This window comes from Ursus arctos, unplaced genomic scaffold (assembly GCF_023065955.2).
Source record: "Ursus arctos isolate Adak ecotype North America unplaced genomic scaffold, UrsArc2.0 scaffold_31, whole genome shotgun sequence".
NCBI lineage: Eukaryota > Metazoa > Chordata > Mammalia > Carnivora > Ursidae > Ursus > Ursus arctos.
Window position 1 is genome coordinate 126,532 of NW_026622997.1, and position 21,249 is coordinate 147,780.

At 55.3% G+C, this 21,249-nt stretch overlaps 3 protein-coding genes and 1 long non-coding RNA gene across 6 annotated transcripts; 2 read left to right on the forward strand and 2 right to left on the reverse strand.

Annotated features, from left to right (window-relative positions):
• Window positions 1-481: 481 nt before the first annotated feature.
• Window positions 482-4,694, reverse strand: LOC113248846 (uncharacterized). 3 transcript variants are annotated; one of them, XR_008956628.1, is made up of 4 exons: window positions 4,592-4,694; window positions 3,531-3,841; window positions 1,626-1,701; window positions 482-1,258 (listed from the first exon to the last, which is right to left on the reverse strand). It is a non-coding gene; the product is annotated as an uncharacterized LOC113248846 (long non-coding RNA). The 3 variants fall into 3 exon arrangements; XR_008956627.1 differs by having other exon boundaries at window positions 4,582-4,684; XR_003313638.4 differs by lacking the exon at window positions 4,592-4,694 and having other exon boundaries at window positions 3,531-4,483.
• Window positions 4,695-4,770: 76 nt separating this feature from the next.
• On the forward strand, window positions 4,771-10,724 carry POLR1H (RNA polymerase I subunit H). Its single transcript, XM_026490462.4, has 4 exons — window positions 4,771-5,064; window positions 5,174-5,274; window positions 5,459-5,568; window positions 9,887-10,724. The coding sequence occupies exons 1-4, from the start codon at window positions 4,929-4,931 to the stop codon at window positions 9,909-9,911; spliced, it is 372 nt and encodes a 123-aa protein (XP_026346247.1). The 5' UTR covers window positions 4,771-4,928; the 3' UTR covers window positions 9,912-10,724.
• A 1,016-nt stretch (window positions 10,725-11,740) lies between these two features.
• On the forward strand, window positions 11,741-14,904 carry PPP1R11 (protein phosphatase 1 regulatory inhibitor subunit 11). The gene is made up of 3 exons (XM_026490484.4): window positions 11,741-12,013; window positions 13,199-13,307; window positions 13,652-14,904. The coding sequence occupies exons 1-3, from the start codon at window positions 11,945-11,947 to the stop codon at window positions 13,852-13,854; spliced, it is 381 nt and encodes a 126-aa protein (XP_026346269.1). The 5' UTR covers window positions 11,741-11,944; the 3' UTR covers window positions 13,855-14,904.
• A 62-nt stretch (window positions 14,905-14,966) lies between these two features.
• RNF39 (ring finger protein 39) lies at window positions 14,967-19,855 on the reverse strand. Its single transcript, XM_026490482.4, has 4 exons — window positions 19,212-19,855; window positions 17,728-17,750; window positions 17,444-17,535; window positions 14,967-16,046 (listed from the first exon to the last, which is right to left on the reverse strand). Exons 1-4 carry the CDS (start codon window positions 19,842-19,844, stop codon window positions 15,466-15,468), a joined length of 1,329 nt encoding a protein of 442 aa, XP_026346267.1. The 5' UTR covers window positions 19,845-19,855; the 3' UTR covers window positions 14,967-15,465.
• Between the last annotated feature and the right edge of the window lie 1,394 nt (window positions 19,856-21,249).

Sequence of the window (21,249 nt, forward strand, 5' to 3'; positions counted from 1 at the left end):
TGGGCTCGGGGTCCCTCCTCGGCACAACTCCTGCGCGGGACTCCACCCCAACCCTGACCACGCTCGGTCTCCACCACTACCTGCGGCCCAGTCAAGGGCAGGGACCTCTCGCTCACTCACAACACGTGGCACGCAGCGGCTCTCGAAGTTCCTGTAGGGCGCCAGCCAGAGTGTAGGGCCTGGTCAGTAGTTCCCTGAAGGACCACAGGCCGCGCCTCAGCAACCTCACCGAGACAGCCGTGAAGGGCCGGGAGAGGGCAAGCGGAGTGGCGGATCCCAGTTCCATGCTCACCGTCATCGCCGACCGCACAGCTGGCGGCACGGGACGCCAGACAGGGTCCCCACGCGGGCAAACACGAGGTAACTGCAACAGCTCCGCCGAGCCGTGCGCCCAGAGCTGTCTGATACGAACCAGGATGCAAGGACTCTGGGGACAGATGAGAACTAGCACTAAAAGCAAAAGTTCACTCAAGACATGTGATTTCATTATAAAAGCACTGAAACTTTACTAGTCTTTTATTTTTCCTATTTGGCTTCTAAGAAAGGGTGGCATGGTTAGGAATTTCCTTTGATGTGGTTTTATAATAGTATTTGCTTCTTCTCTATTCTTTTCCATAAGGATATTCACTTTAATCTGACTTCTGCATGGCTGGAAAAGGGGATACGCAATAACGCTCTCAAACTCTTTCATCTCCCTCTTTGCTCTCCCACGCCTCTCACGGGTCGGCGGCTGGCTCTGGCTTTTTCTCAAGACTCTCTCCTTGACCCTTTGCTCCACGAGTTCTCTCCCGCGAACCATGCGTTCCTGGTGATCTTTAATTTGCATCTGTTCCCTCTCGCTTACGTGCTTTCTTCTCTGGGCGCTCAGGACTCCGCGCTCTTCTGGCACAATTTTGGGGAATGTTGTTTCACTAGGGGGCCGTGGTAATTGTCTACATGCTTTGTTCTTCGACCCTCTGACCTGACCTCCTCTCTGAACATGCCTTTCTATGTGTTTCACCTCTCTCTCCGGAACCAAGTAATACCGCCTTTGTCTCTCTAGCCTGTGGGTCGTCTTCCCCTCCAATTTCTTCTTGTTTTCGTGGCCTGTCTCTTGTTCTTTCACCATGTCCATTATTCTTTTATTATAGTAAGACTCTGCTTTGGCAAGCCAGTAGTCAAGGGAAAGAGCTTGCTCCTTACACAGCGTCTCATACTCCTCCTGGTATCTGTGAGTTATCAGCTGTCTTGCCGCTGTCGTGTGCACGCCACCTAGATTCTGTCAAAGTAAGGTACAGAATTTTATAATGTGACCGTCTTTTCAGACACAAGTAAACAGGCACTGAAAAGATATGCAGTCTCTTGTTTACGTTGGTGTTTAACAATCGTGATTTTTACTCCCTTCACTCCTAGGTGAAACTGGGAGCTTTCGGAGTTGAATTACCCACCACCAAAATCAATAACTAGTTTTTAAAAAATACAGTATTGGGCGTTTTGAACACAATACTCTGTTTTGCAAGTATGGATACAGCTAAACACAACTGCTAGTGTAGACACACTCTGGAGAGGGGTCACCCGTGCAGGATTTTAACCCTAAGGCTCCTTCTCCTAGTAGTTCCAAACTGAACAACGTGAAGATTATTTACCAAGATTTTTTTCTCCAGTGGGGACTGCTGACCCACAGCAATCCTAGGGTCTGTAGACGTTTTAGCCCAGGCCAAACTGGAAGATAAAAAAGCAGAAGTAAATTAGAATGTGGGAGGTGTCAGAGCCTATCTGCTCACATACTGACTGAACTGGAGAAACCAACTGTTTTGGTCAAGGCCAAGGGTATGTCCTGTCGGAGAGAGAGATCCTCTGTGAGGCGGGCCTACCTCCTCTGGGGAATTTAACAACAGCACCTAACCCTTTCATGGAAACTAAACACGCACATCTCCCGTGGACTCAGTGGGAACCACTCTGAATCTGGAGTGTGGGCCTGGGAGAGGGATGATGCAGGCTCCGCAGTGCTGGGCTGCTGGGCCTCCCAGCCTCCTCCGTCTTCCGAGAGACTTCCGGACTCCGGAGCTCGCAGTCCCTCCTCTCTCTGCAGCTTCTTGGTCTGGGCCCTCTCCGCCTCTATCAGCACATATAGCATCTCTGCCTTCCGATCTTTTGTTCTGAAATTCTGTTTTGACGTAATCACCTGCCCCTCTGCTTTCCTGCCTTATACTGCCACTCATCCTTCACCCTAAATCCATTATGAGACCGTGCCCTGTTCAACCCCTTGGGGTGGGAATTTGTGGTTACCCTTTTTTATGGGTCAGGCTCATGGCAACACAAGTGAAGATTGCCAACTTTTTATGTGTCATCCCTGGTCTGATCTGAGTTTACTATGAGGTCGTGTTGAAGCCACTGGGGATGACTGGCATTTCATCTCTGTGCCTTTTGTACTATTTACAGCAAAGACCGTGGGCTTTGAAGCCTGACACGGCTCTGTCTGAATCCTAATCACACCACTTTGAGGTGTGTGACTCTGGGCAAGTTACAATCTCGGTCAGCTTCCTCATCTATAAAAGGGACGTGGAAGACAAAAATCTGCTTCTCAGGGTTACAAAGAACAAACGTACATTAGATTAAAGAGCCTGGCACAATGTTTGACAGGCGGTAAGTTCTCAGTAAATGGCAGTTGTCTCTCCTCCACAGGTCAAGCCCCTGACCATCAATTCTTTTTGGAACATTCTACATAACAGTGATTTTTTCCCCTTCTTCTGAACACTTATTTTTAACATTACCTCTACAACTCATTTGAAAATCAATCAGGGTTTACACTGTGATACCTGTACTCCTCTATCATTTTTAACATTTTCACGCTGAAATTTAGACTCTAAGAGGGTGGTAGTTTGTACTTTACACCACGAATATATTATTAGAATGAATCTGATACCAAACATTGGACCTCACGGGCTCCTTGGGTACATTCCTGTCTGCCTGTGTACACCTATTTTGATATTTAAAAAATACAACCATCTCACTTTTCTCAGTACGTAGAAACTAGCACAGTACTTAACATTAGAGCATGTGATCCCAAGTTCTCAAAGTTAATGATTTGTTGGTTACCCTTATCACATGATATTTGAGCATCTTTCTGTTACATTCCCCATAACGCTGTATTTATCTTTTCGCTGAAACATTTGCCCGTCTTCCTTGAGGGACGGGCATGTTTGTTTTCCATGCCTGTCTGGGGCTCTCACACTGGGTCCTACCAGTGTACTTTCATTGCATTCTCATCATTTGGACCCCTTAAGGTCACATAACAGTTTTCAACTTTGCAGCCCCAGCCTCAGCTTAATAAATACTAGTTGAACAAATTGTGAGGTTGTGTGAGAAAGGGCTGTGCCTTATAACACCCCGCACATTAGGACAGTACTCAACGATCCGCGGATCCTCACTGAATGCTTGTCCAACTTAAAAGGGAAAGTTAGAGGGGGAAAAAAAGCTAATCTCAATTTCCATTTTCAGAGGAGACACACAGGATAAAAACCGCCTACGTCATGGGCTCCACAACAGACCTCCATTTTTAAGACAGACACAACGACACCCAGCGAAGTGAAATCATGGGACTTCTACTCAGCATCTTGCTCAGAGTTTTAACTCCGTCACTATCGTCTTCCGTCATTGCAGAAACAGGCAGAGCGGAGCCTCTCTCCAGGGGAGACCACAGCTTGTCTTCCAGAGGCGGGGACCGTGATGGCTCCAGAACCTTCGCATGCAGGGAGCTGACTTAGCACAGCTCCCTGGCTGGCTGGCGGGTGGCGGGGCCGGGATGGAACCAGGACGCTCAGGTCGAAGCGGTCCCTTCAGGACGAGTTTCTACCCTAGACTGTAGGTTATAGATGAACGAAAATAGCATGATTTTCTAAAGATACTCGCTCTCATGTTTTATGGCTTTTATATTAGGGAAACGTCAGGTGTCCACGTAACGCATGACGATGAGAATTCACTGTGGCTGCGCGGGAGCCGGGGGACGAGGTGGAGGCGGGTCCGCAAACCAAGTCAGCCTGGGTCAGCGGGAGATCCATGCACGGCTGCCCCCGACGAACGCTAGCCTCCCCGGGGCGTCTAAGGGGGGAGGGAGTCCCGACCTCTCCTGTTCCGTCCCCCGCACACTCCTAAGCCTCCTCCCAGGTGCGGCACTCCAGGCCCGGTTCCTCCTCCACCTTCGCGCGCACCGCTTCCTGCGCCGGAGGCGGCGGGTGCCCTGCCCGACCGGCCCAGCGCGGCGCCCGGAGCTCGCGAGGCCCCGGAGCGCCGGGACGGGGTCTCCGCGGACGCCCGGCTGCGCCTCCGTCCGCCCAGCGCGCCGCAGAGGGCAGCCCCGCTCGGGGACGGCGAGAGCCGGAGCTCCCAAGGGGCAAACACTCAGGACCCAGGACGGCCCGCACGATTTCCAGGGCCAACGCCCCCGCGCATGGGAGCGGGCACGTAAATACCCCAGGACGGCACTCGCCCCCGGCGCGCAGTAGCCCCCGGCGCGCAGTAGCCCCCGGCGCGCAGTAGCCCCCGGCGCGCAGTAGCCCCCGGCGCGCAGTAGCCCCCGGCGCGCAGTAGCCCCCGGCGCACCGTTCAGTACCCGTCCGCCCCGCCCGGCTCGCACACGCGGCCGCACGCCGAGCCGCCGCCCGCCTCCAGAGGCGCTGCTCTCCCGCCCCACGGCCCCGCGGCTCCGCGGCGACGGATTATGACGTCACGGCCAATGGCGAGCCGGCGCGGCGGACGCTCTAGCCCGCCCCGCGCTGGGCCGGCGCTCTCGCCTGCTCCGGAGGACCTCACACGGCCGGCGGACGCGGAGCATCGTGCGTGCAGGCAGGCAGGCTCCGGCTACGGCCGCTCGCTCGGTCCGGCGGAGGGGCTGCTCTGCTTCGCTGACACGCGTCCCGCCGCCCTCAGCGCTCCGGACCCCGTGCGTCATGGACAGCGCGCGCTCCGGCTCCAGATTCCAGTCGGACCTGGACTTTTGTCCGGATTGCGGCTCCATCCTGCCGCTGCCCGGGGCGCAGGACACGGTCACCTGCGTTCGCTGCGGCTTCCGTGTCCCCGTGCGAGGTGAGCGGCCGGGGGGGGGGGCGGCGGGGGTCCTGACGCCGAGGGCCCCGGAGCACAGCCCGCGGGGAGGGCAGTGCAGGTGCCACGACCGTGCTTCCCGCCCGCGCAGACTTCGAGGGGAAGGTCGTGAACACCTGCATCGTGTTCAACAAACTGGGGACAGCCGTTCCCGTGTCGGTGGACGAAGGACCGGAGTTCCAGGGACCCGTGGTGAGTTAATGACCTCCAGGACTGGCCCCCTCGGGAGGGCGGTGTGGAGATGCGGGGGTGGTTGTTGAGGTCTGGAGGGAAGCAGCCCAGCTTGAGGAGGAGTGTGACATGTGATTGCTGGGAGCAGCAAGGGGCAGGACGGGGCCTCCCTGACCATCTCCGCCCGGCCTGCGTTGCTGGCCAGGTTGACAGGCGCTGCTCTCGCTGTGGTCATGAAGGAATGGCCTACCACACCAGACAGATGCGCTCGGCCGACGAGGGACAGACGGTCTTCTACACCTGTACCAGCTGCAGGTGTGCACCCTTCCCTGCCCCCCTCCCTTTCTCAGTCTGCTGCTCCACTGATGTCCTCTTGGTACTGAGAAAGCAGTTATTTCCTTGGGTCCCATCTCTCTCTACAGTTCAGCTAACAGGTTTGTGATCTTTTTATTTTTGAAAATCAACAGTTTTCTTAATCTTTTTATAGCCAGTGAACTAAGCCTTTTCAGGTATTTAGAAGGAAATGAAAACATGGAGAAGGCAAGTACTGCTTAGTGGTTGTGTTGGAGTCTACCACGGGTTCAAGGTAGTCTTTCTTCCTTTGGTCAGAATTAATCACTTGTGCGTTGAAGAACCCGGGAGCTCCGAATGGGTGTAAGAACTCTTTGTCTCGGGGGCTCAGTCAGTGAAGCATCTGCCTCCGGCTCAGGCCATGATCTCGGGGTCCTGGGATCGAGCCCGCATCGGGCTTCTTGATTGCTGGGGAGTCTGCTTCTCCCTCTGTCTCTGTCACTCCTACTGCTTGTGCTCTCTTTCTCTGACAAATAAACACATAAAATCTTAAAAAAAAAAAAAAACAAAAAACCCAACTCTTTGTCTTTGGTGTTCTGTAGTTTCACAACAACATATCGAGATGTGTCTTTCTTTTCTTTATCCTGTTTGGAATTTGTTGGACTTTCTGAAACAGGATCTTTTCCCCCCGTCATTCTTGGAAAACTATCAGCCGTTATGTCACCGAATGTCGATGTTCCCGCTTGCTCTCCGTTCTCACTTCTGGAGCTCTGACTGATGAGTTTATTACACCTCTTCGATCCTCCGTCTCTCTCATCCTGCCTTTCGTGTTTTTCCATCCTTTTCTCTTTATGCTGCTTCTGCGTAAATTCTTCCAGTCTCTTCTAGGTAACTAACTCTTATCTTTGATTATTCCAGTGATTATTACTTAAAAATCTTTTTGAGTTCTACTTCATTATTTTTCAAATATCCTCTGTCATGTTTAATCATTCCCAATTCCTAAATCTTACTTTAAATTGGTCCTATTAGGGATGCCCGGGTGGCCCAGTCGGTGGAGCGTCTGCCTTCGGCTCAGGTCGTGATCCTGGGGTCCTGGGATCGAGCCCCACATTGGGCTCCCTGCTCAGCGGGAAGTCTTCTCCCTCTGCCTCTATCCCTCTCCCTGCTCATTCTCTCTCAATTAAATAAAATCTTAAAAAATTTGTCCTTTTATTCTTTTTCTTTTTTTTTAAGTGGGCTCCACATGGAGCCCAACGCGGGGCTCAAAATCAGGACCCTGAGAACAAGACCTGAGCTGAGATCAGGAGTCAGATGCTTAACCGACAGCCACCCAGGCGCCCTCCTCCTCTTATTCTTAAAATATGTATTACATTTAAGTATATCAAATATGAGTGTTTATATTCTGTGTCGGGTAATTCTGATACCCATAGTTATGGGTCTGATGATGCTCTTTGTTGTTTCTGCTGACGACTGACTCATGGTGCTTTTTTTCTTTTTATTTATTTAGTAATTATGTGTTTAGTTATGTATATATGTAGTCTCTGCGTTGAATGTGGGGCTCGAACTCATGACTCCAAGATCGAGTTGCATGCTGTTCCCACTGGGCCAGGCAGGTGCCTCTCATAATGCTTTTTTGATTTGTTTTTTGACTATAAACACACATTTTTTTTAGAATTTGAACGATGGGAATTTCTTGAGTCCTGAGTTGAATGCTGTATTCTCAGTGTTTCTGTTTCCCGTTTAAGTGCGTTGAAACACTCACCAAGCTGCAATCACTTTATTTTTTAATTTAATTTAATTTAATTTTAAGATTTTATTTATTCATTTGAGAGAGAACGAGCGAGCAAGAGAGCACAAGTGGAGAGAGAGGGAGAGGGAGGAGCAGACTCCCGCTGAGCAGGGAGCCTGATGCAGGACTCAGTCCCAGGACCCCAGGATCATGACCTGAGCCGGAAGCAGATGCTTCACTCACTGAGCCATCCAGGCCCCTGGAATCACGTTAAGTAAATCCTTGGCTTCAGGTCTTTTTGGAGCGCATGCGTAGTATGAATTTGGGCTGCAAAGCCATGGAAAGGCCAGCTTAACGTTAGAAATTCTCAGGGGAGATCTTTTTTCTCCCTCTACCCAGTGAGACCATCAAATTCCACTTCTACAGAGTTGGATTTTTGTTTTCTTGTTCACTGTTACGCAGATGGGTAGCCCTTCAGGAATCCCAAATTTATGCAGCGTCTCGTGTCAGACATTCTGGGTTTGTCTCTGGTTCCTCCATGCGCTGTCCAAACAACAAGGAACCGTGGTAGCAGGGGCTTCAGTTGTGACTGACCGTCCAGAGTACTGGCTGCCCATCGCTGCACTCGGTGTGAAGACTGCCTTTACTTTCCTGCCATTCTATTGGCAGGTTAAAAATATCGGTAGTTAGATATACCTTTTGAGAGTCTAACTTTTTTCCCCCAGTCTGACGTATTAAACTCTTTTTTTAAAGAGTTTATTTATTTACCTGAGAGAGAGCAAGCACGAGTGGGAGGGTGGGGGCGGGCAGAGGGAGAAGCAGGCTCCCCGCTGAGCAGGGAGCCCGATGCGGGGCTCGATCCCAGGACCCTGGACCATGACCTGAGCTGAAGGCAGACCATCAGCTGACTGAGCCACCCGGGCACCCCTAAGGTTTTATTTTTAAGTAATCTCTACACCCACTGTGGGGTTCACAGTCACAACCCTGAGACCCAGAGTCGCATGTTGTATGGATACAGCCAGCCAGGCACCCCATTTCTTAACTTTTTAAAAAAATAGTTGTTGGTTTTTGTTTTTTTTTTTTAAAGATTTATTTATTTGAAAGAGTTGGGGGGGTGCAGAGGAAGAGAGAGAGAGAATCTCTCTCCTGCTGAGCGTGGAGCCTGACTGTCTCACCACCCCGAGATCATGACCTGAGCTGAAATCAAGAGTTGGCCACTTAACCCGCTGTGCCATCCAGGCACACCAACTTTTTTTTTTTAATGAACAGAAGTTTTTAATTTTTATGAGGTACAGTTTATCCCTTTTCTTTTTTCCTTTTTTTATTTAATGGCAAGTGGCTCTTTGTGTCCTAAGATATCTTTTGCATATTCTTTATAATTCATTGCATATATTTTTGGAATGCTTATATATATTTTTACTTTTTATTTGAATTCAGTTAATTAACATATAGTATATTATTAGTTTCAGGGGTAGAGTTCAGTGATTCATCAGTTGCCTGTTACACCCAGTGCTCATCACATCACGTGCCCTCCTTAGTGCCCATCTCCCAGTTACCCCATCCCCCACCACCTCCCCTCCAGCAATCCTCAGTTTGTTTCCTACAGTTTAAGAGTCTCTTATGGTGGGGCGCCTGGATGGCTCAGTTGGTGAAGCCTCTGCCTTCGGTCCAAGTCATGATCTCAGGGTCCTGGGATCAAATCCTGAATCCGGGCTCCCTGCTCGTTGGGGAGTCTGTTTCTCTCACTGTTCCTCCCCCCCCCCATTCATGCTCGCTCTCTCTCTCTCTCTCTCTCTCTCTCAGATGAATAAATAAAAATCTTAAAAACGTCTCTTATGCTTTGTCTTCCTCTCTGTTTTCATCTTATTTTTCCATCCCTTCCCCTGTGGTACTCTGTGCTATTCCTTACATTCCACATATGAGTGAAACCATACTGAAACCATATGATAATTGTCTTTCTCTGCTTGATTTATTTCACTCAGCATAATCTCCTCCAGTCCCATCCATGTTGATATAAATGTTGGGTAATCATGCTTTCTGATGGCTGAGTAATATTCCATTGTATATCTGGACCACAACTTCTTTATCCAGTCATCCGTTGAAGGGCATCTCGGTTCCTTGCACAGTTTGGCTATTGTGGACAATGCTGCTATGAACATTGGGGTGCATATGCCCCTTCTTTTCACTACGTCTGTATCTTTGGGGTAAATACCCGGTAGTGCAATTGCTGGGTGGTAGGGTGGCTCTATTTTTAACGTCTTGAGGAACCTCCACACTGTTTTCCAGAGCGGCTGCACCAACTTGCATTCTCACCACAGTGTAAGAGGGATCCCCTTTCTCCACATCCTCTCCAACACTTGTCGTTTCCTGTCTTGTTAATTCTAGCCATTCTGACCAGTGTGAGGGTGTCTCATTGTGGTTCATTAGATGTATTTTAGATGTAATTTTAATCCAGCATTTTTCGTTCTCTTGAATTTGAAGGATTGTTTAGGGGAGCTAGTCTTCCACAATGTCATAAATAAAACTCCTTCCTTGACCTTTCAAATGAATGTCTTATCTAACACTACTCGAACTTCTATGCTTAAATATAATGAATCCTTTCTTTCTCCGTAGGTTCCAGGAGAAGGAAGACTCTTGATTTTTTTTCTGGGCGACTCAGCAATTCTTCCTCTTCTCTTCCTTGGACGGTGAGGGATATTGGGTTCTTAGACCCTTTGTTCATCCTAGTTGCAATGTTGTGCTCCCATAGAAGGAAATTATCATGTGGGGATTACCATTGTCCCTAGAGTACATCTTCTCTAGTTGAGTTTCCTTATCAAAGTTATATTTTTCTATATGAGCCAGACATATGTATGCTATTTATAATCTGCCTTGTTCCAAAAGGAATTTAAATGAATTTAGAGATATGTTTGTAATTTCAATAAGTATATCAGCTATGAAATATATATAAAAATTAGTATATGAAAAGGAAAAAGAAAAAAAAAAGGACCAAAAACAGAGCCAGGAATGAGACTAATGGCAAAAGTAATTAAAAGTATTCCATCACTAAATGTTTTTGGTTCTTGAGTTTAGTGAAACAAAATATAGGAATCTGGGTAGTGGGAGATTGAGCAAATAATTTAACCAGCTCTCTTGGCATGTGAGCTTGGGCAACGAAAAATCTGATATTAAGGGTTACCCGTATGTGCTTACTATAGTTGGACATTTTGAAAATTGTTTTCATTGTTGAGATAAATATAATATATATTCATTGTAATAGATTCATATATAGAAAGGTGTAAAAAAAGAGTAAAAATCACAAGGAATCCCGCTTCAGGGAGAGACTTGTTTTTTTACGGGCTTTACTATACATGCTGACTTGTATCTTGTTTTTTATCAGTTTGCACCAAAAACTTACGAGGGGAACTCTTGTAGTCCGGGCACAATAAACATATTCAGATTTACTCTGGGAGTCTGTAGTTTTGCTTTCCTTGCGTAAATTGTGATACTCTTTACATGTTCAGAGCTCTCCAACTCACCGGGTGGCGTTTGGCCCCCGGCCACGTGGAGGGGTGGGCAGGCGGGCGTCCCTGCGCCTGTCCACCATTCCGGTGGTTCTGGTTGACTCCCGCCCCCATCGGAAATCGGAGACAAACCTGTCCGTGTGTCCAGACCCCTTCCAGCCCTCCCTGGCCCCCAGCACCGCCTGGGTGCGGCCCGGGCTTCTGGGAGCGGCGTGCGGGCCTCCGCCCCGGGGAACCGGGCTCCCCGCCCAGCCTCCTCCGACGGCCCCGCGCGCACAGCCGCCCCGTGGAAGCGGCGCTCCGCCTGCCCCTAGCCGGCCCCCCGACCCCCTTGCTTCTGGGACGCTGGCAGGTGCTCTTATCAGAGCACGCAGTGGTCTCCGGTCAACCCCATCGCCACCCCAGAGTGGGCAATCTAGGGCTTCGGTTTCACAGGTGCGGTACTTAGTATCTCGTGTCTTGCCCGCCAGGCCCGCCAGCAGACTGGCTGGGGGCTCCTAGGCGGGGTCTGGGGACAGTCTGAGCAAAAGGCGCAGGAAGCACCTCGCCCCGACGCCCGCAGACCCCGGCAGGGCCAGAGCTGGTCCTGATCAGGTGCTTGCACCTGCTGCTGGGCCGGAGCTCCATTTCCACACGCAGCCGGGAAACCAAGGCAGGCGCTGCGGGCGTTTGCTACTGCAGCGGCGGGGTGGTGTCCCCGGTACCCGCGCCACGCGCGGATCCCTGCGCCCCGCCTCTACCCCGCGCCCCGCCCCCTCCTGCCGCGGCTCCGCTGCGCGTGCGCGGGCGCCCGCGGCCCACGCTCCACACCCGCAGTGACGCCTCTTCCGCCAAGTCTGTGGCTGCCCCTTGCGGCGCCTGCGCACTGTCACGTGACGGCGGAACTAATCCGACGACGCGTGCGCTTAGACGCCTTTAGTGCCCGGGAGGGGAAAAGGGGAACTACAGAGTACGTCACACCCGGAAGCAGAGAGCCGGAAGTGGGGTTGGACAGGTTATTCCCCGGGGTGGGGAAGCGGAGGCCCAGGAGGAGGGGGAAAAAAGAAGGTGGAGGATCCTGGCTGCTACTCTGAGCCCGATACCGATTGTCTTAGACCCCAGAGACACAGAGAAAGGGAAGGGTGTCTCCTCCCCCTTCCTCCCCTCCTCCCTCTCCTCAGCCTTAGCCATGGCCGAGGCAGGGGCCGGGCTGAGTGAGACCGTCACTGAGACAACGGTTACCGTGACAACCGAGCCCGTGAGAAAGGCGGGGGGGGGGCGGTGCTCCTCGGGGTCTTCGGGAGAGGCCGGGGGGGGGGGGGGCAGGGGCTGGGGCTCTGGGAGGAGCGGGCTGGACCCCTTGGGGTCGGGAGCAGCTCTAGGTGTGCGGGATCTCCGCAGTGGCAGAGATGGTGCAGGAGGCCGGCCAAGCGGCATGGGATAGGGAGTCGGAGTTGGGGTGCAGGCGATGCTGCCCGGGGTGGGGACGGGGATAGGGAGTCAGAGTTGGGGTGCAGGCGATGCTGCCCGGGGTGGGGACGGGGATAGGGAGTCAGAGTTGGGGTGCAGGCGATGCTGCCCGGGGTGGGGACGGGGATAGGGAGTCAAGAGTTGGGATGCAGGTGATGCTGCCCGGGGTGGCAGTGGGACCCAAGGTTGGGACCTGGGCGATTGAGGAGCAAGGCAAGTACTGGGGGGAAGATGAAGGGTTCTGTGAGAAAGCATGGGTGGAGGCCTGCTGTAGGGCAGTTTGCCCAGAAGCATACTTGTCAATAAGTATTTGTTGAACTAGTGACTCTAAAAGGAAATGGAGGAAATGAGCAAACAAGACAAAGGAGGTGGAGATAGTATTTTGAGAAATCAGAAGAGATAAAAATAGAGAAAAGAGTAGCATTTTTGCAAAAGCAGGTTAAATTGCTTTCAAAGGGAGGAGGTGTATTGGGCTTCATAGCCCCTGGGTTAAGGGCGTTTCAGATAATAGTTAGCAGAAGTGCCAGGATGCTAGGAATAGGTGGACAAGAAGTGGGGAGCGCCGGGCTCGAGGATGAGAGGGGGTCTGGAAAAAGAAAGGGAGATCAAAGATTAAGTATTGGGGACTGAGAAAATAATGTTCAAGTATTAAGACCACCAAGGATGATTTGGGGAGGAAGACGGAGAAACAGCAAGGACTGTTTTCCTTTGAAGATTTGCTGGGACCTTCCCTAGGTTAGGAATTGTGTCTTCTCTGTATACTGGCAGTCATCAAGAACATTCGATTCCCCAGGGACGACTCGAGGTCAGAGACCCGTTGTGGTCTGTCCTCCCCCAGCACTCAGCTCCTGTGCTGCCATGTCTGTGACTCTGATTGAACTGGGGCCTGGAAGAGAGGAGGCCCCCGGGAGGGAGTGGGAAAGGTCGGCCGCAGGGGACTAGATAGGTATGCCCATCCCTCTCCACCTTCCAGGAGAACCGGAGCCTGACCATCAAGCTTCGGAAACGGAAGCCAGAGAAAAAGGTAGAATGGACGAGTGACACTGTGGACAACGAACACATGGGCCGCCGCTCATCAAAATGTGAGTGTTGGCTGCCAGCAGCCCCGGCGCTCTGGCTCCCCGCTGCCCGCAGTCCTGTCACTGGCTTCAGGGAGACGAGGTTCAGGTAGAGGGAGCGAGGTGGGAGTATGCCAGGCCTGAAGTGAAAGGTGTCAGAGCCGGGAGAAGTGGGGCGTTGGATTCCTGGCGGAAAGGACAGGGGTTTGGGTATCTGAGCCCCAGGGGGTCGGCCTGGGGAAGCTGGATCCTGGAAGGGAGGAGGAGCCAGTGGTGACAGTAGGAGTTTTTACTGAGATCCAGTGGGAGTAGAACTGTACATCTCAACTTTTGCTCCTTTTTTACTGGGCTCCTCCTTCCAAATCCAGGCTGCTGTATTTACGAGAAACCTCGGGCCTTTGGCGAGAGTTCCACGGAGAGTGATGAGGAGGAAGAGGAGGGCTGCGGTCATACACACTGTGTGCGGGGCCACCGCAAAGGACGGCGTCGTGCAACCCCAGGACCGAGCCCCACCACCCCTCCCCAGCCTCCTGACCCCTCTCAGCCCCCTCCAGGGCCAATGCAGCACTAAATTCCTCTCTCCCCCACCATTCCTGTGTCTGTCTGGCCCTGAATGTATTCATGTGGCTACCTGGGGACTGAACCCATGGTTTGATCCCTCCAGTGCCCTCCTCCCATCTCCTCTGCCTGATGGAGGGAAGAGGGAGAGGAGGGCTAGACAGAGATCCTGGAATTCTGACTTGCTGCTATTCCAGAACCCAGACTTCTGGGTTCCCCCAGCCCTCATTTCTCCTTCCAGTACTCATCCTGTGTTCTCCAGCGATCCAGGCATCTTGGTCCCATTCTTTCCCCCTTGTTCTCACTGCCAAACTGCCTGTCCTGGGATCCAGTTATCTTGGCCCCTTGCATTCTCTCCTTGAGCCCCAGACACTTAAATTGGGTTTTCGACAGCCCCAGCTTTCACTGCCAGGGTCCTAGTTGGATTTGGGGCAGTCTTGCCCCAGCTATGCTTGTTAATCCTGGCTTTGAGCTCTTCCAGTAATGTATTTATATAATTGGAACTCCTAGTCCTTGCCTTTGGGATGTGAGGCCTCATGGGAGACTGCAGGGCTCCCAGGGGGCTCCCAGGCTTTCCCCTCCCCTGCCCTCCCCACTCATGCCCTCCAGAGGAGTTGGGAGAGAGGACTTTGCTTTCTCACCATTAATGGGAAATGGAAAAGGAAGTAGTCATGGCTTCTCCTCTCCTCACCCTTCTCCTATGATGCAGGATTTCCAACAAAGCCGGCTTGAAGACTGGGCACTTAGAGCCAACTATCTCATCTGTCTTCTGGCTTCAGGGACAGATCCAACATAGTGCCAGGGCCCTGCATCCCTGGGAGAGGGAGCAGAGAGATGGGGGCATGCCCCCTATACTACGCTCTTACCCTTCCTTCCTCGGTTTCGGTGTTTCTGCCGGTCCAGATGTCCAGCTCTCAGCCCTCTCCGCTCCTTACTGGGATCTTGACATCATTTTCTAGGCCTCTTGCCACGCACAGTTGCAGAGATGAGTCAAATGCATACCACCACTGAGATCTCATTTATTGCCACAGATGCACAAAATAAATAACCAAGCATCACAAAACGTGTTAAATACGGGCCCATTTATACATATGGAGAAAGAGGTGAATCTATATACGAGGGTGAGCTTGGGTGTCTGGGCCGTTCCCAGGTCCAGGAGAGAGAGGTAGCACCACTGGTTCCTTAGGGGGGTAGAAGGTTCCAAGGGGGGAAGGGCTACGAGCATAGAAAGCAGCACGGAGTAGAGGCCCTGGGACCCTAGTCTCCTAGAGGGCCTGACTCTTGCAGAGAAAGCTGAGATGAGACAGGGCAGGGAAGCCCGACCCTTCGAGCTGTGCAGAAGGACTGGGCGCTTCCTCGACGAGGAGCGGCAGGAGCGGGAAGTAAGGCCGTTCCTAGATCCTGGTAGAGCGCCCGGGTCTGGACCAGCGTAAGGTGGGAGAGGGGAGAGGGGGCGGGAAGTAGCCGAAGGTGCGGCCGCGTCCCGGAGGGCGGGGCGGGCATGGACTCGGCTTTGGGTGTGGATGTGGAAACCGAGGCCATGTGGATGGTGGACACGCTCCCCGGGATAAGTGCGGACTGCGTCGCGCAGAGGAAGCCGGCTCCCGGGGGGTGTGGGTGGGACTCAGCCCTCGGCGGGCACGATGCGGAGCGGGGCGCGGGCGTCGCGCGTGCAGAGCAGCGGGAAGACGCGCTCCCCCAGGGGGCCGGGCGCCTGGAAAGCGAAGAGCAGGTCCAGCGAGCGGCCGTCGTAGAAGGCCACGCGGCCCCGTTCCCAGTCCAAGTCCACACGGATGCGGCGCGGCGGGGGCCCGGCGCCGCCCAGCGGGGTGGGCTCGGGAGCCGTGAGTGCCCAGAGGCGGCCTCCACGGCCCTCCACGGCCCACACGGCCCCCGCGGGGCACAGCCCCACGCGGCCCTTGCGGCGCACCGACTCCCCGGCCGCACCCACGGCGTAGCGGCCCTCGCCGTCGTCCTCGGCCTCCCCAGAGGAGTCTGGGCCCGAGGCGGCCGCGGCGGTCTCCACCTCCCAGCAGTGCCGGCCGGCCCCGAAACCCTGTGCGCCCAGCACCGCCGGGAGCTGATCGAAGCGCGCGGGGCCGTCGGGGGGCGCGGGTGTCCCTGGAGGGGCCAGTCGGACGCTGCGGCGGTCCGCCGAGATAAGCAGGCGGCGGTGCGCGGTGCCAGGGTCCAGGGTCAGGTCGGCTGCACAGGGAAAGGCAGGAGAGGAGCGCTTGAGGGCTTCCCGGGTCAGAGGCGGGATGAGACTGACGGTGTGCAGCAGAGGGCACCAAAGAGGCCTCGCCGCAGCTCCGAAGGCGGCGCAGTTCTAAGTGCGGGAAGGCCCAGAGAAGGGCGGGCTTGGCAACACTCAGCCTGCCCTGCTGGGCCGCTTCTGTAGAGTTGGATCTGGACAAGGACCGTGCTGGCCCTGGGCGGGCGGGGGCACAGTGCAGAGGGCAAAGGAGGGCTTGCCTGGTGTGTGGGGCTGGGACGAGTAAGGTCTGCTCGTGCACCTGCTGGATCTGGGGCGGGGCGTGGAGCTGGGTCAGCAGGATGGGGAAGGTGGCTCGGAAGAGAAGGACTGACAGGAGACACTGGGACCCCAAGGGGAGGTGGGAGCGGACTGGCCTGTTGCTTCGGGAGGGTGGGGCAGAGGAGGAGAGGGGCGGTGGTGGTAGCCAAAGGGACCATGTGTGTATGGTTTGATTTTGAGGAAGGGTTTCTGGATTGGGTGCTAGAAGCAATCTGGGGCGGGTGGGATGGTGGGCGACCAAGCGGGTGGAGCATCTTCGGCAGGTTGTTCTGTTTTGTTTTGTTTTTAAGATTTTATGTTTAAGTCATCTCTACACCCAGCGTGGGGCTTGAACTTACAACCCTGAGGTCAAGAGTCAGGCTCCATGGACAGAGCCAGCCAGGCGCCCTTCTGGCAGTTTCAAGAAGGTGGAGGGCAGCTTTGGTAGTGGGCGGGGAGGGAGCTGCCCAGGAGCTGCAGAGAGACGAGGAAGTCTTCTGGAGAGGAGTGATGCCCCGTGGCAGAAGCAGCTGGCCGCCAGGAGTGTGTCTGTGAGGGGCTGATGCTGGAATATGGGGCACTGAGGGCAGACATTGTTCTGGGTCAAATTGTGTTCCCCCAAAAAAGATATGTTGCAGGCTCCCAGTACCTCAGAATGTGAACTTCGTTGGAAATAGAGTCTTTACAGAGGTGATTAAGTTAAAATGAGGTCATTAGGGCAGGCCCCAGTCCAGCATGACTGGAGTCTTAATAAAAAGAGGAAATTTGGACCCAGAGGCAAATGAGTACCAGGAGAAACCACGTGGAGAAGACCCAGGGAGAAGGCTATCTTTGGGCCATGGAACACCTGAGGCTCCCAGACGCCAGGAGAGAGGCAGGGAGCAGACTGGCCCTCAAGCCACCAACTTCCTCCAGAACCGAGACAGTACGTTTCTGTTGTTTGAGCCACTCAGCCGGTGGTGTTCTGTTACAGCGGCCCTAAGACACTAATACAGACATCAAAAAAGCCTTGAGTGTGTTTGAGAGAGAGAAGGGAGCAAGCCTGAGACGGACTCTCACTCGGTGGGATCCCTCCTGCCCCCCTTACCCGTCAGCCTGTGGAGCATGTTTTTGACCACTGGATAATCTTCAGGGAGATCATCGTCTGAGTGAGAGGACTTGGGTGTTGGGGCATCAAGTCTGGACAGACGAGGGAGAAGGGTCAGGAAATCAGGAGACACCCTCTGCCCTCTGATGCCCCCACCCCTACCCCACTCCCACCTCTGGAGCAGGAAACCTGTCCGTGAGTGGGGACAAAGCTGTGAGCCATGGAGAAGGTCATGGATGTGGTGGCCAGTAGCGGAAAGGAAGGGACGGTAAAATGAAACTCACCTTCTCCATGTCTTCCTTATATCCTGGGATGGGCAGAAGAAAACATGGATGTGAGCCCCGGGCTTTGTACTCAGGAGCCCCCCCCCCCTTCCCCTTCCCCAGGTAGCTGGGTCTCCCTGTCACCTCTCAGAGTGATCTCGCTTGCCTCTTGGTCCCCTTTCATGGCCTGTCCTTCCCTTCCCCTTCCTCAGCCTCATCCAGGCCTTGTTTTCCCCACCCCCCCTAGCTTCCAGAGTCCTTACCTTTCCCTGCTGCCTCCCTCCAGCCTCATTCTGTCTCTTTGAGTGGCTCCCTGTCCTTGTCTACCTTCCTGAGGCTGTCCTCCTCCCCTCCGGCACACAGACCAAACACCCAGAGGCCCGGGGCTAAGAGTTGGCATATAAAAGCCCTGTAACAAAGCTGCTTCCCCTGTTGCCATAAAAGCCCGGTGGCGTTTATTGGGCCCTTTGCTTTGTGTCTGTCACACTGGCCAAGGAGGCAGCTGGACTTTGGAGTGTCCCAGGAGGGCCCACGGATCTTCAGGGTACCGTGGGAACCAGGAGGAGCACCGGATGCCCCCTCCAAATACCAGGGTCCTCCAGCCCCCCCACCCCCGTCACTGTCCCTTGGGGATGACTGGAGTAGACCAGCGTGGTGGTGAAGGGAAGAGAGGAAAGGTAATTTGCCTAATTATGCCAATTACACCTGGACTAATTAGGTCTGTGTAGACTTCAAAGTGTGGAGGCAAGACCGAGACGGGCTAGGCTGCTGTGTGAAGCCAGTAAGGAATCCGGGATGCCTGGGGGTCCGGCAAGGGAATGGGGCTGGTTGAGGGCCAAGGAGTTGGGGCCAGGAGGGGCGCGGGGGGCGGGGGCGGGGTGCGGGCTGGGATGCGGGCCGGGAGCCAGAGGTCCCGAGGGCGGGTGGACCCGGCCTCCACCCGTCGCCGCCCCCGCCGGGGGCCCTGGGAGGAGCCGAGGGCAGCAGTAACAAACAGCGCCCGGCGCGGCTCGGGCTGACCCCTCGACGCTCCCGGGGTGTTCGGATCTGTTTTCCCTCCCTCGCGCCCTCCTCCGACAGCCCCTCCTTGCCCCCCCCCCCTCCAGCTGGTTCTCGCCCTCCCCTAGGCTGGTTCTGACCCCCGCCATCCTGGCAGGCCCTCGGCCCGCCCGCGCCCACCCGGACTCCCGCCGGGTCCCCCCTTCCCCCGCGCGCAGCCGCGACCGTCCGTATCCCCAGCAGCTCCCGCGCTCCGCCAAGGGGCTCCGGAGGCCCTGCGTTCCGTCCAGCCCCTGACCTCTGGGTGAAGTGTCAACTCCTTCCCCTTGTCTTTCCTGGCGCCTATCGCGTCATTCCAGGGACTTGGGGTCAGCCCACCGCCCCTTCGTCCTTTGCTTTTCTCAGGTCCATTCTTTGCCTAAACTTCCAGAAGGGCCTCGCGCCGGGAACCCCCAGTCCCCCTTCCACCAGCGGCAGCGGATCCGCGAAGCACGACCCTGCCTTACCTCTCCGTGCGGATCCAGGCAGCCCATGGTGGGGATGCGGCCCCCTCTGCGCCTCCCCGCGCGGGCCCCGGGCTCAGCCAGCTTCTCCCGCAGACCCCGGCTGATGCGCACCTCCACCGCCAGCCGCACGTTGGACCTCAGGCTGCGGCGGGGGCACGGCTGGCCGCAGGAGGGGCAGGCAGTGGGGGGCGCCTGGGCGCCAGGGGCCGGCGGGGCACCCCAGCAGCGCGCCAGGCACGCGCGGCAGAAGCTGTGCTCGCACGCCAGCAGCACCGGGTCCTCGAAGGGGCCCCCGCACAGCGGGCACGTCGCCAGCTGCTCCAGACGCTCCACCAGCCCCGGGCCCAGCTCGGGCGCCTCCATGGGGAGCGCGCGCCTGGGCGCCGACCCTGCCGCGACCCCCGCGGCCGCCTCCCAGCGCGCGCTCGGCGGACCACGCCTGCTGCTAGCCGAGTGGAGGGCCCTCTGTCCGCCCGGCGCATGAACTTTCGGACGCTCCCGGGACGCCCTCCTGGGACGGCCTCTCCCCCCTCTACCTGCCTCGGTCTCGGCCGCTCTCCGCGCCGCGTCGGCTTTATAGGGAGGAGGAGGCCCCCGCGGCGCGTAAACATCAGGCCTTGCGTAACACCTCATCTGGTTCTCCGGCTTCCCGGGTAAGGTTTGGGGAAGGAGGGCAGGAGGAAAGGGCTTCTGGGTCCTCGAGGCGAGGGAGTGGTCGGGAGGGGGCGCTCCTGGGGCAAGGCAGCACCCCGTGGAGCGGGGAGCCCCCCCGTCCTGCCTTTAGGGCCCGAACCTCCTGTCCCCCTGGGCCTGTGCTTTGCCGGTGGGCACGGTGCCCAGGCTCGCTTTCGGCATGGGTGCCCTCATCGCCAGGGTGTGAGTCACTGCAGGTGGCCGGCACACCTACAACCGGGGGCTGGGGGCGGAAGCAGGGATCCTGGCTCCTGTGGCTTTGCAGGCCTGGGTGTTGGTGTGTGCTGTCATTCCCGCGACTCTCTCCTTTCCATCTTCCTGCCTTCCCTATTAAGGGCTTAAGAACACTGAGCTCTGGGGTAAGGGGTGGGGAGCCGGTGCCCACACGCGTGCCTCTGCTGGCTCCCAGAGCTGCTCTTAGTACTCTCTTCCTATGTCTCTCTTTCTGGTTCTTTCTCTCCGTTTTTCCTGGTGTGTGTTTTCGTTTCCACGTCTCTCTTTCTCTTCTTCTTTGGGACGTTCCCAAGGGTTATCTATTTCAGATCTCTTGGTACACAGCCGCGCAGAGAGCTGGCATTGCCAAGCTCCCACAGCAAGGGAATCACCAGGAGTGGAGCCAGACCCAGATCTGATCTGTGTCCTTGCTGTCACTCCACCCTCTGCCTCTTTTATTTCAGATCCCACAGCTCCCTTCTGCTTTCTGAATGCTTTCCTCTCCCCTCACCGCCATCTCTTCCCTCTCCCCAGTTCCTCTGCCCCCGGCCCGCTGGGCCTTTCCGTCTGGATCCCCTGGAGGTCTGTGAGCAAGTAAGCATCCTGATGTCCCCAGCTGTGATCGCATACGCTGTGGAACAAACAGGCGTGCTCACCCACCGTGCGCATACTCCCTGCAGCACACACGCTTACGGATAGAGCGCTCACGCCGTGCCGACGTCACAGGTACGCCCCGGTACTCTCGTGCACACGGAGCATCCGAGGGACAGACAGGGTAAACACGCAGAGTGGCGGTCTGTCATTAGTTTCATTGTCAATCAGCACAACAGCACAGCAGCCGTAAGTCTTTATTACGGGGCAGCAGCCCGGAGATAGACGTAATAAAGATAGAGCACAGTCGCCATCAGGCACCCCTCAGGCGTCCTCGTCCTTCCCTCTGCTCCATACTTACCGGGGAGACACTCAGATTGGACAGCCTGATAGACCTGCACAGATAAACCCGTGTGTGCTTATCCCAGAACTGACCTCCCAGCCCAGGGCTCACAAACCTAGCAGCTGCCCAAGCAACAGATGACACATGTGACCCAGACCTGGTGTGCGTGGTGGGCAGAGTCCTGGTCCCCCGACGACG